Source organism: Mandrillus leucophaeus, unplaced genomic scaffold, assembly GCF_000951045.1.
Source record: "Mandrillus leucophaeus isolate KB7577 unplaced genomic scaffold, Mleu.le_1.0 Scaffold897, whole genome shotgun sequence".
NCBI classification, from domain to species: Eukaryota; Metazoa; Chordata; class Mammalia; order Primates; family Cercopithecidae; genus Mandrillus; species Mandrillus leucophaeus.
Window position 1 is genome coordinate 213,857 of NW_012109774.1, and position 15,476 is coordinate 229,332.

At 36.3% G+C, this 15,476-nt stretch overlaps 1 protein-coding gene across 3 annotated transcripts in view; it reads left to right on the plus strand.

Annotated features, from left to right (window-relative positions):
• Positions 1 to 1,160: 1,160 nt before the first annotated feature.
• KLHL1 (kelch-like family member 1) overlaps positions 1,161 to 15,476 on the plus strand; it is a 478,878-nt gene continuing 464,562 nt past the window's right edge. For 2 of the 3 annotated variants that reach the window (XM_011969523.1, XM_011969520.1), the window contains exon 1: positions 1,161 to 2,450. In XM_011969523.1, coding sequence (XP_011824913.1) covers positions 1,954 to 2,450 — 497 coding nt within the window. In that variant the 5' untranslated portion in view covers positions 1,161 to 1,953. The remainder of the gene's footprint in view (positions 2,451 to 15,476) is intronic. The other variant, XM_011969521.1, reaches the window with a different exon arrangement.

A 15,476-nucleotide genomic window follows, 5' to 3' on the forward strand; every position in this document is an offset into this window, starting at 1 on the left:
CCTGGTTGAGTTAGGGAACACGTTGCATCTCTGGTCCCCTTGTCTTCAACAAAGATTACCAGGTTCTATTTTATTTTTATTTTATTTTTATTTTTAATTTATTTTATTTTATTTTATTTTTTGAGACGGAGTCTCGCTCTGCAGCCCAGGCTGGAGTGCAGTGGCGCACAGTCTCTGCTCACTGCAAGCTCTGCCTGCCGAGTTCACGCCATTCTCCTGCCTCAGCCTCCCAAGTAGCTGGGATCACAGGCGCCCGCCACCATGCCCAGCTAATTTTTTTTTTTTTTTTTTTTTTTTTTTTTTGGTAGAGACGGGGTTTCACCATGTTAGCCAGGATGACCAGGTTCTATTTTAATGGCTCATTAAAGGAAAGGTTAAAATATTCCAAGTAGTCATGTCCTGAAAGTGATTGCAATCATCACCATTCTAAATATAGATACGAGGAAAAAACACATCTTCTCCAAACACCCATTTGCAAGATAGTAAGTAGACTTTGGCTATTCTCATTCATTGCCTAAACTCTTCCATGCATAATATACAATGATCTATGTACTAGAAGGTTATGCCTTGAAATTCTCTTTTATCATTTTATTCCATTCTTGATTTACACTGATAACAGCTTTCATTCCGAGGCTACACACCAAATGCACTGATTTCGCAAACCCCGTCCCCCGTGTTCAGACGTCCATCTTCAAATTTCTCCCGTGTGCCTCTGGCCCCAGGGGTGAAGCACTGCCTGGGTGCATTAATAGCAGAATCACAATGTAAGTGTCAGGATGGTGGCATCATCACATTTTGACGCCCGCATCCCTGTTTCTTCTGTGTCTCACTACAGAGAAACTAAGGCTAAAGGTTAAAAGATACGGTTTATTAAATAATTCAAGCCATTAACCTGCAACCTGCAACCTGCAAACTGATGGCAGCCTATTAAGTTTACACTGCCATGATTCATGCGTAGTGTTTACTGATGCAAAAGCATAATGCCTGTTTTCTTTCCTTGTATTGCTACACAGTAATGTAGTGAGGAAGGAGGGTGGAAAAAGGTGACAAGACCCACGCAAGGGGACAATAAGAGCAGCAGTCTCACTTGCATAAAGAAGATTGAAGCCTTCCCTCCCTCCCTCCATCTCTCCGTATAGGCCCCAGTGCACATCTGCGTCACTTACGGGGGAGGAGGAGGCTCTGAGGCAGAGAGAAAATTGTACTGTGAGGACCTTGACAGCTTCACAGGCGGGCTTTTTCTTTTGCCTCCCTATATGCGTTAGAATATCTATTTTTCTCTTTTACGAACTGACTATATAAAACCACCTCTTCTAGCATTGCAGAAAGCAATTGACTTTCTCAGAGCCACCCGGCAGGCTATCAGGGCATCCTCGAAAAGGCCAGGGACAGGGGCGCAGGTGTACCAAGAGAGCTGGCGAGGGGTACGCTTCCTCGAGACTTGGGTCTCTTCTCTCTGCGCTCTCCAGACACTGAACTCTGAGCTGCAAGGACAAGAACGCCACCACCTTCCCTACTAAGGCTCTGCCACAAGCGCATTCCAGAGAGGTGTATCCATCTGCAGCCGCCTCCGGAGCTTCGGAGCACTCAGACCTCCCTCCCTCACGCATCTCCAGCCTAAGGGTTGTCCCACCTCGCCATAACCACGGGGCTCCCCCGCGGGCATCGAGGATTCTCAGCCTTTGGCGTCCCAGTCCTGCCTCTGCTCCTGCCTGGTGGTGTCCCCACGCCCAGGTCCTGTGGACCCAACCGAGGCTGAACCGCGCGGCTTTGCCGTCCGCGCTCCAGCCTTCGTCTGACAGGGCGCGCAGCCCGCCTCGCGTCTTCTGGCTTTAGGGGTGCAGAGGGCGCATCCCGCTTCTTCCTCCGCCCCCGGGCTCCGCTGGCCTCCCCCACCTGCTGACCAGCCTACTCCTGCGTGAGCTGCTAGCCTTTTGGCTTCTGTTGTAAAGCATGTCAGGCTCTGGGCGAAAAGACTTCGATGTGAAGCACATTCTGCGACTCCGCTGGAAACTCTTCAGCCACCCGTCACCGTCCACCGGCAGCCCGGCGGGGGGAGGCTGCCTGCAACAGGATGGCAGTGGCAGCTTTGAGCATTGGGGACCCAGCCAGAGCCGCCTGCTCAAAAGCCATGAGAGAAGCGGTGTGAGCACTTTCTGGAAGAAACCTTCCTCCTCTTCCTCTTCGTCGTCCTCTCCGTCCTCTTCCTCCTCTTCCTTCAATCCGCTGAATGGCACCCTGCTTCCAGTTGCCACGAGGCTGCAGCAAGGGGCTCCTGGACAAGCCACCCAGCAGCCAGCCAGGACTCTCTTCTATGTGGAATCCCTAGAGGAGGAGGTGGTGCCAGGCATGGACTTTCCTGGACCACACGACAAAGGGTTGGTTCTGCAAGAGCTCAAAGTGGAACCAGACAGCTCGAGCCAGGCAACAGGTGAAGGATGTGGACACAGGTACAGTAAGTCCCCATGGGGCTTCCAAGCGTCTTTCAATTTCCACTCATTTCACAGCGTGTGCTCTGTGGTTACTAAGTCTAGAATGTTTCAGGTTGAAAATGTGCGTTAAGAGATGCCAGCCTGGTTTTGATTACTCAAGTTCTAATTTCATTACAAGTTTGCTCATTAATTTCTATTGGTTCAGACACATCATTTTTCTTTTTGGAAGTTTTCAAAGTTATAGCCACCAATTGAACTTACATTCATTTTTGTAAGTCTTCAAATGGAATAGTTCTCATATTCCTGAGATTATGGTGTTCTTCTGTCATATACATTATATCAGTTGTTCCGTTATATGGAGGTGAAAATTTGCTTTACACATCATCAGAATGCATCTCATATATTGGCCTGGTAACTGACTTAGCATATTGTCTAAGGTCCCTGTGGTTTGAATCTATTCCAGGAGTAATGAGGTGGACAAAATGAGGCCACTGGACAGCAACATTATTTTACCTCTCTTTTTGCTCCTGAAATGCAGTCGTCTTATTCTCTGTCCCAACTTCTCTTTTGGTCCTTTTCCTTTGTGTTCACTCTTGCCTTGTTCAGAGTCAGTCTTTGAATTAAACTGTTGTGGGGTGCCTTTGCATTTAGCTGTTGTGGTTTGTTGGCTCAGTATTGAAATTGTGTCTCCTTGGTAAGCAGCTCAGTATTTATTTCTAGTTTATTTCTAATATTATGCTTCTTTGTGTAGAGTTCTGCTACTTTAAAGACTTATAGAAAATCCTTCATAGACATAAAACTCCCGAGTTTTACATTTTGAGAGAATTGACTCATTAGTATTCTAAACCACATCATTGCTAGTTTTGGAATATAGTCAGGATATGAAATGATTTGCATTTAGATTCATGTGATATCAGAATACATTATTAAAGAAGAACTACAGGAGAAATATAGAAAAATGATAATGAATATATTAAGACATTTTAATTACTACACAATAACAAATTAGTAACAGAATCATCTTTTTTAAACTTTTGGTTGATTGAATCAGTTTCTTATAAATTTGATTAAGTAGCAAAAAGAATAGATAAAATTATATATGTATAACCTATATGTGTATATATATGTGTGTATGTATATATATGTGCTCCCTAATTATGCTAACATATGTGGTTATAGATTTAAAAATATCCTTAAATTTTTTCGATTATATGCATTATATATATTTTAGTTTTAATTTCAGAGATTGAACATATTCTAATATTATATTAAGACATGTACTATAATGTAAGATAATTTTAATAAGGGAGAAGTACAATCTGGAATGACCAATTATGTCAATAGTTTTTCTATATATAGGAGACCTAAATATAAGTTTATCTATTATTCCATTAAGTGAAATATTTTATGAAAAATAATTACAACTTTAGGTACTATGAATACTATGAAGTGATTAAATGTTACTAAAAGTTATTTAATATACTAATTACTTATGATTTTATGATTTAAAAAATAAAACGTACTGAAATGTTTATACCCTTTTGTTGAGTAACTATAAACACTTTTTGTGCGGAATTATCCAGAAACATTAACCAATTCACCTTATATATTTAAAAGGAAACTAGGTGAAGTATTTATCAATTACTATTTTATTATAACTGATAGTTGTTAGACTCTAACAGCTCAAGAAGAAATTTATACATTATGTGTGTTTGTGAATTTTTAAATTCCTTGAATAAGCTCCTAGAAATATTAATGTTTCATATTTTCTTAAAGTTTACTTTATACCAAATACATTTAAAAATAAACAAGGCATATTCAGAATTAGTGGTTTATAAAGACTTTCATGTAAGGTGGAGTTTTGAAAACATTAATGGAGTAGTGACTTAAGAAATTATAATACATTAACAAATATACAACTAGTGACAGAACAAACAGCTTAGGAAAAAAACACCAGACTTAACAAGTTTCTTACTTTTGAAAATACTTTATTATTTTTATTCACAAAGAGTTGTGAGTGATAAGAATTCCTAAATTAACCCACCTACCGACCAAAATCATCTTCAATGTTGGAATCAAATTATCTTATGAGATTTGGCATGTGTAAACTCTTGAAAATCAGGTCCAATTTTATTTTTAGTCTAGTTTCTTACTAGACAAATCAGTGAGCACTGTATGTATTTGATAGATTTATATGTTCCTAAACTTTCATAGAGAATTGGTTCTGTGCTCATGATTGATTGAAAACCACACTAATACAGCTAGTAATTCATCATTATCAGTATGTAATATTTTAATATGCAATAAAAGTAGGAGTCACTGCCTAGAAGAGACAGCATTTCCAAAGTAAAATGTTGAATGGAAATTTTATTATGCTTTAGAAATTTATGCAAAATAATGAGTAATGTGGATTTATTTTTTTTCTGTGACAACATATCCAGAAAAGCTACATAGTGTTTATGATGATCAGCAACAACATAAACTATATGAACTCTGTATGATAATTTTTATCACTTAGGTCATTATTATATCACCAATGATGTCATTTTTAATAATGAGCATTGTGTTTCATAAATTCTGACATTTCTGCTAAGTTAATACTTACATATAAAACATGAGTTGGCCCTTTCTCTGACCTTGTATTTATTCATTGTATTGATCTTCTCTTTATTCATTTAGTTTCATACTAGTTAGAACATTTAGAACATTGCTTTAGACAAGTATGACTAGCTTAGCTCAGTTGAGTAAACTGGTTAGAACAGCAGATGGAGGACATTTGGGGAAAGTTGCTCACAATCTCAGAATTCTGGAAAGGTCAAATTATCATAGACTTGAAACATAAAGGTAGTGGGAAATATTGTGGTAAACCAATTCAGGGCCAAAACCCAACCTTTTTCTTACCTTACTAAATTAAATGCTCACTACCTGCATTCCACCCTAAATAAATCTCAGTGCTCTACTAACTTGACCACATAAACAATACTTTTTCTATAATAGTTTACTGGCCTATTAATCATTAATTTCTCTACTTCCCTGTCTAAATGATATGATTTCCTGGATATTCAGATAACCATGTATTTTTGTTTTGGATATTTCTGTCCAAGATTCCATATGTAGTAAACTAAAACACCAAAGAGCAATATTTATATTCTTGCATTTTATAGTGATGTGAGTGGGAGAAGACATGTCATGTTTAACTGCTTGCTTTTTTAGATTCTGAATTCTTACAAAGTGCAGTCGTTTTATCCCATGGTTTTAGCTACCATCCATAAACTGTCTTTTCAGATTTGCATCTCTAAATCTAGCCTTCCTCTCCTGAACTGTAGTCTTACACAGCCACCTCTCTTCTTGACCTCTTTGATGGATGTCATAGGGTCCATTCAAATATAACATGTACAAATTGAGCTTATAGTTCTTATTCTGTCTTGTTCAATTTCCTTCTACTGTATTTCAGAGAATAGCTTTTTACAAATTAGTTTGTGCAAGCCAGAATTCCAGGATCACATTGGTCAATATCTTCTTTCCCCTCAATTTCAATATGCCTCCAATAATTGCTGCTTTTGCTTAGAAAATCTTCCCTATACATGTTCCACATCTCTTCATAGCTATTCTCTGCACCTAATCTAAGCTACTATCTTCTTTGAACTCTAGTTTTGCAACTTCCATCTCTTATCACCTCCCCTCATTATCTTTGCCTCCTCAAGTCCATCCTCTACACTGAAGTGGATAAAAATTCAGAATGGTGAACTAGTTTTCCACATCCCTCACTCCCTCATTCTGCTTTTTCCCCACCAAAGGATTTTCAACACTCCTTGATCACAGTTTATACTATGGACAGCATCTGATTACAATCTTTACCATGGATTACCTGGTTCTGAATGACCTGTCCTTTGTCTGCTATGTAGGCCATTCACTTACCAACCTTCCCCTTACCCTCTGTTTTCCAGACTTAATATCCTTCCCTATAATTTTTCACTGCCTCTGGAACTCACAAAGTTATTTCCCCTCTTTGCATAGAGGCTATCCTTTCCTTAACTGCTCCCTTCCTGAGTTCGTCCGTATTCATCATAGAGATGTCATGCATAAATGTGCTGTATCTTTCCCAGGAAAGGAGTTCTTGATCACCCAAACAAATTCATATCCTGTGTTTTCTCTTCTTAGAAATCTCTTCTCTACTTTTTAAAAATTTTCTTATTGAAGCTTGTAACCATATATTAGTATCTGTGTTGATTTTGTCTGTAAGTGAATTTCCAAGTGGAGAGGAGTATGTCTGTTTTACTCATCATTCTACCCCTATCATGGAGCAGGTAGTTACTCAATAAATACTGTCAAATGAATAAATATTTGATATAATCATATTGAGTGGCATTGATTAAGAACTTGCTTTTTGCCAGTTAGCGTGTTGAATATTTATATGCGTAAGTTAAAATTCATACCATCTTATAATCCTGCTACATTTATGTATGTCCCTGGTATAATGATTACATAGATAAGATGACTGAAGTATAAAGACGGTAAGTAATTTTCCTAGAATCACAGACTTCTAAGTAACAGGGTGGGACTTTAACCCTTTCTATTTGACTCCAGATACCATATTGGCCATTGTGCTGAGTCTTATTTCTCTATGCTTAGACAAACAAACAGAACTAAAGAAAAGAGGCAGCATCTGAGGTTATGGAGAAATAATTTTCTTTTTCCCTTGATGGAGATGATGTTTGAATGTTTAAATAGACTTCTTAAAATGACAGTCATAGGAAAATTCTAGGTAAGTTTCACTCAAAGATGACTTCTTAGCCCAAGTTAGAAAACACTTTATTATTTTCTAAATTATAGTTCATTCAGTGTATTTTATAATTAATAAACAATATGCAAATATAACCTAGAAATGGAAAGAAATAATTATTTTGGAGACCAAATTAGAGCTTTAGGATAGAAAATCTGCTTATGAAGGTTGGAACCATTGATAAAGTATTGTCAGTGAAAGAGAGCTTGCACCATTAAAATCTCATGGAGGTTAGTGGGACATGTACCAGGCACTTGTTTAAAATAGTAATCATCTCTGCTTCAGTCAAGGGGAAAACCAACTTTGAAAATGATAAAGGACTATTTTCTCAGGAATGTGGTTCTCAAAATGTACTTTTATGAAATTAAAGTGAAATAATATTCATCTTCTTTACCACCCCAAATTTTAGAGTGAAAAATAATATAATGGAGCAATCTTACTACATTTTACTTTTTTTTTTTTTTTGCTAATTTATCCTAGGTTTCTGTGTCATATACTTTACTATTATTTAAACCAAAACTAGCAAAAATAAGACCTTATTTGAGAAACCTTATTTTATCTATGTTAGGATGAATTTACAAATGCTACATGGTATTCTACCCAGGAGCCCACAATGTCTAGGCACCCCACTCTCTGACCAAGTGTGCTTTAGAGGAACTAAAATGATCACAAAAATTAGAGCTATTCGCCGGGCATTGTGGCTCACGTCTGTAATCCCAGAACTTTGGGAGGCCGATGTGGGTGAATCGCCTGAGGTCAGGAGTTCAAGACCAGCCTGCCCAATATGGTGAAACCTTGTCTCTACTAAAAATACAAAAATTAGCCAGGCGTGGTGGCAGCCACCTACAATCCTAGCTCCTTGGGAGGCTGAGGCAGGAGAATTGCTTGAACCCTGGAGGTGGATGTTGCAGTGAGCCGAACCCTGGAGGCGGATGTTGCATCACACCACTGCACTCCAGCCTGGGGGACAAGAGTGAGACTTCATCTCAAAAAAAAAAAAAAAAAAAAAAAAAAAAAAATATATATATATAGCTGTTGAGTTGGATTTACAGGTACCCAAAACTCCAGAACTATCTGTGAGAAAGATAGTATAAACCTTGTATAAACTATACTTTATACTATATTGTACTTACATATGAATATAAGTACAAGATGCAGTAGGAATTTTAAATGAAACATGCAAGTTGAAGGACAATATTGTATTTTTTTCTTCTATAAATGTTTAATGAATATTTTGTAAACCATATGATTAGCCTTTCTATGGTACTATTTCAAATTGTTTAGAAAAATAAAGAAAGCCTACATATCTAATCAAAATTGGCATCTGGCTAACATAGAATATAATACTTATCAGATATTTGTGTTTGTTGGTTTCTTTTTACGAGTCTCCAAATATAACTTATGTATCCTCAGATATTATGCTTCTCATGACTACATGTTAACTCAAATTTTGATTATTTTTGACCAAGAACTCTTATAGAATATACAGAAAACTGTTATCTGTAGCATATGTTGGAATTAAATCAAGTTTCTGAGCATAAAAATGGGCAGCATTTTAATCAGAGTCTCAATGTCATGACCAATACATCACATTATTGATTTTATTGTGCCATCTAAAATAACTTTAGGTATGTTTGTGGTAGTTGTAAAAAACAAATGGTCTGAAATTTACAGATTGATTTAGGTCAGATAAGGATTAGTTTATTTTTCTTCGTTTAAGATAGTTATTTAAAACTTTAAAGAAAATATCTGATGAAGATGCAGATAATCTGAGCAAAATTAAAGATGGTTTTGAAGATCTTGAAATACAAGTATAGGCAAAAATCCTGTTGTATTAAAAAGGCTAGATGCTGGCTACGTTTGCTGACTTTTCATGATCTGAAAACAATATAAATGTTAAAGAAAGATCCACAAAGGTCAGCCTCACTAGGGAAAATGATGCACTATGATTGCAGGAGTCCCTGAAAAATAAATTTTGAATGGAGAACCTATGAGGCAGATCATTTTGACCTAAGATCCTGTCACAGAAATGATGTTTTTTGAGAATAATCTGAGAATCTTCAATAATAATGAAAGGTGAAGTCAGTATATATTAATTCTAAATACAATCTTTTCTTATTATTTAGGTAGTTTTGTCACAATTCTGATAAGGTATGATTATTGAAACTCTTTCAGTTGTGTTTCATACTATATTTGTTGGTGATACTGTACCCTGATAGATTCTCTTGCCATCATTTTTTCTAAGTGTTACATTTGCTCATGTAAACTAGCATTTAATCTTGACTGAAATATGAAGGAATAACTTAAATTATACAATCAGAAAATTGGGATGGTTTATACTACAGGGGAAGGAAAGAATCCAATTATTTTATATTTTTTGAAGAGCTGGATGTCAATATCTCTTTCAAAAAGAAAACATCTGTTTTTGGTTTGTTTGTTTGTTTGGTAGATTCTAATTACATTAAAATGCACAAAGGTCTCTTCAGGTTAGTATTTCCATCTAACAGAGCTTCAGAAAAATTAGAAAAATAGGTTATGAGAGGAAAAGTATTTTTATAATTTTTATATTTAATTTATGAATATAAAACATTCTGAGATTCACCTTTGAATTCTACTACTTTTGAAAGTAAATATGTAGTCATTTTCAGTTGTAATAAAATTTAAATAAGATTGCTACTTTTTCAGTCACTTTCCCTTTGATATAACATTGATAGTATGTAACTTAATTAAGCAATTATATAAATTTAATAACCAGACATAAGTCTTTTCATGATTCACTGATAATTTATAAACATTTATTTGTGTAATTTACTCTTCAAAAGGCATGACATTTTTGTTTGTTTGTTTTTACTATGTGGTAAACATTGTGATACCCACTAAGAAGTTGTATTTACTTTTTATTTTCGTATTTTTTTCTTTTAAATTTTAATTTTAGTTTTGGGGGTAAATGTGCAGTTTGTAACATGAGTAAATTGTGTGTCACAGGCGTTTGGTGTACATATTATTTCAATACTCAGATAATAAGCCTAGTACTCAATAGGTAGTTTTTTTGATTCTCACTATCCTCTGACCCTCCACCCTCAAATGGGCCCCAGTATCTATTGTTCCCATCTTTGGTGTCCACATGTAATCAGTGTTTAACTCCCAACTGTAAGTGAGAACATGCAGTATTTGGTTTTCTGTTTCTGCATTAATTCGCTTAGGATATCGGCCTCCATTTCCATCCATGTTGCTTCAAAAGACATTATTTCATTTTTTTAAAAGGCTGTGTAGTGTTATATGGTATATATGTACCACATTTTCTTTATCCAGTCCATCATTGACGGGTATCCAGGTTGGTTCCATGTCTTTGCTATTGTGAGTACTACTACAAATAACATATGAGTGCACATGTCTTTATGGTAGAATGATTTATCTTACTGTGGGTATATACCCAATAATGGGGTTGTTTGGTTGAATGGTAGTTCTATGTTAAGTTCTTTGATAAATTGCCAAACTGCTTTCCACAGTGGTTGAACAAATTTACTTTCCCACGTGTAGTGTAAAAGTGTACCATTTTCTTTCCAACCTTGCCAACATCTGTTATTTTTTGACATTTTAGTAATAACTATTCTGACTTTTTAACAATAGATCTTTTTATTTTTTGTGAATGGAAGGGTGTTCTTGATTTGACTCTCAGCGTGGACATTGTTGGCATATAGGAATGCTAAGCATTTTTGTACATTGTTTCTTTTTATCCTGAAATTTTGCTAAAATTGTTTATCAGATCTAGGAACCTTTGTGCAGAGACTATGGGATTTTCCAGATATAAAATCATATCATCTGTGAAGAAAGATAGTTTCACTCCTCTTTTCCTATTTGGATGGTTTTTATTTTTTTCTCTTGCCTGATTGCTCTGACTAAGACATCCAGTTCCATGTTGAATAAGAGTGGTGAAAGTTGACTTCCTTGTCTAGTTCTGGTTCCCAAGTGGAATGCTTTTAGCTTTTGCCCATTCAGTATGGTGTTGGCTGTGGGTTCATCATAGCTGTCTCTTATTATTTTGATGTATGTTCCTTTAATGCCTAGTTTGTTAAGGGTTTTAAACATGAAGTGATACTGAATTTTATTGAAAGACTTTTCTTCATTTATTGAGATAATTGTGTGGTTTTTGGTTTTAGTTTTGTGTATGCAATGAATCACATTTTATGATATGCTTGTATTGAACCAACCTTGCAACCCAGGAATAAAGTATACTTGATGGTGGTACATTAGCTTTTTCATGTGCTGCAGGATTGAATTTGCTAGTATTTTGTTGAGGATTTCTGCATCCATTTTAATCAGGGTTATTGGCCTGAAATTATCTTTTGCATTGTATCTCTGCCAGGTTTTGGTTTCAGAATGAGGTTGGCCTCCAGTGAGTTAGGGAGAAGTTCCTCCTTCTCAGTTTTTTGGAATAGTTCCAGTAGGATTGGTACCAGCTCTTCTTTATATAATACATCTGGTAGAATTTGGCTGTGAATCCATCTGGTTTACGGATTTTTCTCGTTGGCAGGTATTACTGATAAAATTTCAGAACTTGTTGGTATGTTCAGGGTTTCAGTTCCTTCCTGGTTCAATCTTTGGAGGTTGTATGATTCCTGGAATTTATCAGTTTCTTCCAGGTTTTCTAGTTTGCATGCATAGAGTCAATCATAATAGTCTCTCAGGGTATTTTTTGTGTGTGTTTCTATGGGATAGGTGCTAATGTCTCCTTTGTTGTTTCTGATTGTATTTGGATCTTCTCTCTTTTACTTTAATAGTTCAGCTAGTAGTCTATCAAACTGATTTATTCTTTCAAAAAACTAACTTTTGATTTTGGTGATCTTTGTATAGCTTTCTGCTTTCAATTTTGCTCAGTTCAGCTGTGATTTTGTTTACTTCTTTACTTATACTAGCTTTGGGGTTGGTTTACTCTTGATTGTCTGTTCCTCTAGGTGTGATGTTTGTTAGTTAATATGAAATCTTTCTAACTTTTTGATGTGGGCATTTAACACTATGTTTTCTTCTTATCACTATCTTAGCTGTGTCCCAGAGATTCTGGTATGTTTTATCTTCGTGGGTTTTTTCCCCATTATTTTTAATTAATTGTTTGATGTCTGTCTTAATTTCTTTGCTTGACCAAAAGTCATTCAGAAGCAAATTTCGTAACTTCCATGCAATTGAATGGTTTTGAGATCTTCTTAAGTGGTGATTTCTTCTTCTATTTCACTGTGGTCCAGGAATGTGGTTGGTATAATGTTGGTTTTTTATATTTTTTGAGAATTGTTTTATGTCGGAGTATGTGATTGATTATTGATTATGTGCCATGTGCAGATGAGAAGAATATATATTCTGTTGTTGGATTGACTCTCCTGCAGAAGTCTGTCAGTCCCATTTAGTTAAGTGTCAAATTTAGGTCCTGAGTATTTTTGTTAGCTTTCTGCCTCAGTGTTCTGCCTCACACTGTCAGTAGTGTGTTGACGTCTCCCACTTTAATTGTGTGGTTATTTAAGTCTCTACACAGTTCTCTAAGAATTTGTTTCATAAATCTGGGTGTTCCAGTATTGAGTACATATGTATTTAGGATAGTTAAATGTTCTCATTGACTCAAACCCTTTATCATTATGTGAAGCCCTTCTTTTTTCCTTTTAGATTATTATTATTTTAAAACTTGTTTTTTTTTTTTCCTGAAATTAAAACAACAACTGTTGATTTTTTTGTTGGTTTTCCATTTGCTTGATAGATTTTTTTTCATCTCTTTACTTTGAACCTATGGCTGTCATTACATGTGTGATGAGTCTCTTGAAGACAGCATAAGGTAGGGTGCTGCTTCTTTATCCAACTTGCCACTCTGTGCTTTTTATGTGGGATGTTTAACCCATTTACTTTCAAGGTTAATAATGATATGTATTGATTTGATGCTGTCTTTGTATTATTAGCAAGTTATTTTGTTGATCTGATTGGGTAGTTGCTTTATAGTGTCAATGGAAAAGTACTAAAATATGTTTTTGTGGTGACTGGTAATGACTTTTTGTTTCCATGTTTAGCACTTCCTTAAGGACTTTTTGAAAGGCAAGTCTAGTGTTAACAAATTCTCTTAGCATTTACTTGTCTGAAAATGATTTTATTTCTCCTTTGCTTATGAAGCTTACTTTGGCTGGCTGTGGAATTCTTGGTTGAAATTTCTTTTGTTTAAGAATGATGAGTACAGGCCCACATCTTCTGGCTTGTAGGCATTTTTCTGACAGTGATTAGCCTGATGGGATTCCATTTGTAAGTTACATGCCCCTTCTTTCTAGCTACATTTATTCATTTTTCTTTTGTGTCAATCTTAGAGAATCTGATGACTATGTGTCTTGGGAATGGTTGTCTTGTATAATATCTCTCAGGGGTTCTCTGAATTTCCTATGTTTGAATGTCAGCCTCTCTAGTGAGGCTGGGGAAATTTTTGTAGATAATATCCCCAAATAGGTTTGCAAGTTGCTTTCTCTCTCACACTCTGTTTCAGGGACATTAATGTGTTGTCATTTTGGTCTTGTTGCATAATTTCTCAGAAGTTTTGTTCATTATTTCTCACTCTTTAGTTTTGTCTGACTGAATTTATTTGGATAACTGGTCTTCAAGCTCTGAGATTCTTTCCTTAGCTTGCTCTGTGCTGCTGTTAACACCTGCAGTTGTGTTGTTATATTCCTAAAGTGAGTTTGTCAGCTCTATCATATCATTTGGTTCTGTCTTAGAAAGGACGATTTTGTCTTTCAGCTCCTGTATAACTTTATTGGATTCCTTGGATTTCTTGGGTTGAGTTTCAACTTTATCCTGAATTGATAGTCATCAGAACATGTAATGATCTTCACTGACATTCAGCCTCTTAATTCTATTATTTCAGCCATTTCAGCCTGATTAAGAGCCATTGCTAGCGATCTAGTGCAGTTATTTGGAGGTAAGAAAACATTGTGGCTTTTTGAGTTGCCAGAGTACTTGAAGTGATTCTTCCTCATCTGTGAGGCATGATGTCTTTATTTTTTGAAGTTGTTGTTACTTGAATAAAGCTTTTTGCTTTTATATTCTTTGATGCCCTTGAGGGATTGACTGTGGTATAAGTTAGTTTCAATTAACTGGCTTTGTTTATGGATGATTTCAGGGATCCCAGGTTCAACTTCGCACTCCCAAGCTGCATGATCAAACGCAGGGGGATTGGTATCAGATCCATGACTTTGTTCTCTGGTCTCTCAGTCTTAAGCACTTGCTGCTCTGGAGGGTCCAAGGTGTTCCTTGTCTACTGGCAAAAACTTGCAGATGGCAGGTTCTCTTAAAATTGCTTCATCAGGGCAGCAATGTGACATGGTCCATGTGTACATGGACTGGAATTAGTGGAGTGGTGTTTCAGTGGAGGAATGACATTTTTGTTCCATAAATATTTTATAATTCTGCTTTGTAATCGTTTTATTAGGATTATTAATGTGCTCATTTCTATCTGGAAATTAGAAAATTTAAAAGAACCAATTAAAATTTCAAAAAACCCTGGGTCAAATAATATTTTAATTACTGCATTAAAGTCAGGATAAAAGAGCTAAAGCCCTTACTTTAGGCTGAGTAGCAAAAGATAGACTGGACTTAACCCTCACCTGAGATAACAATGACAAATAAAGAAGGAAGAAGGAAAGAGAGATAGGAAGGAAAAAAGGGAGGGAGGGAAGAAGGAAGAAAGAAAAGAAAAAAGAATGAGAAGGAGTAAAAGAAAGAAGGAAGGAAGGAAGGAAGGAAGGAAACAAAGGAAAGGAAACAAAAGGAAAGGAAAGGGAAAAAAAGAGAAGAAGGAAAGAAAGAGTAGAGGGATTGGAGCTAGGGAGATAGGAAAGCAGGAGGAAGAAAGAAGAGAGGGAAGAAAGAGGGGCATAAAGAAAGGAAAGAAGAACTTTTTAAAGACATTGAACATCAGGCACTAAAGAAGAGTGATTTCCAAGATATGATAGTTAAAAAAATGAGGCAGCCTTAAGATTGCCCAAGCTGACTGTCTAGAGAGAGATTCCAGTCAGTGATATAGGAGAGGGGAAATCAAAAGAATAAGTTAGAGACCTGCCTGGCCAACATCATGAAACCCCGTCTTTAATAAAGATATACAAATTATCTGGACATGGTGGCAGGTGCCTGTAATCCCAGCCTACTCTGGAGGCTGAGGCAGGAGAATTGCTTGAACCCTGGAGGGGGATGTTGCCGTCAGTGGAGATCACGGTATTGCTCTCCAGCCTGGGCAACAAGAA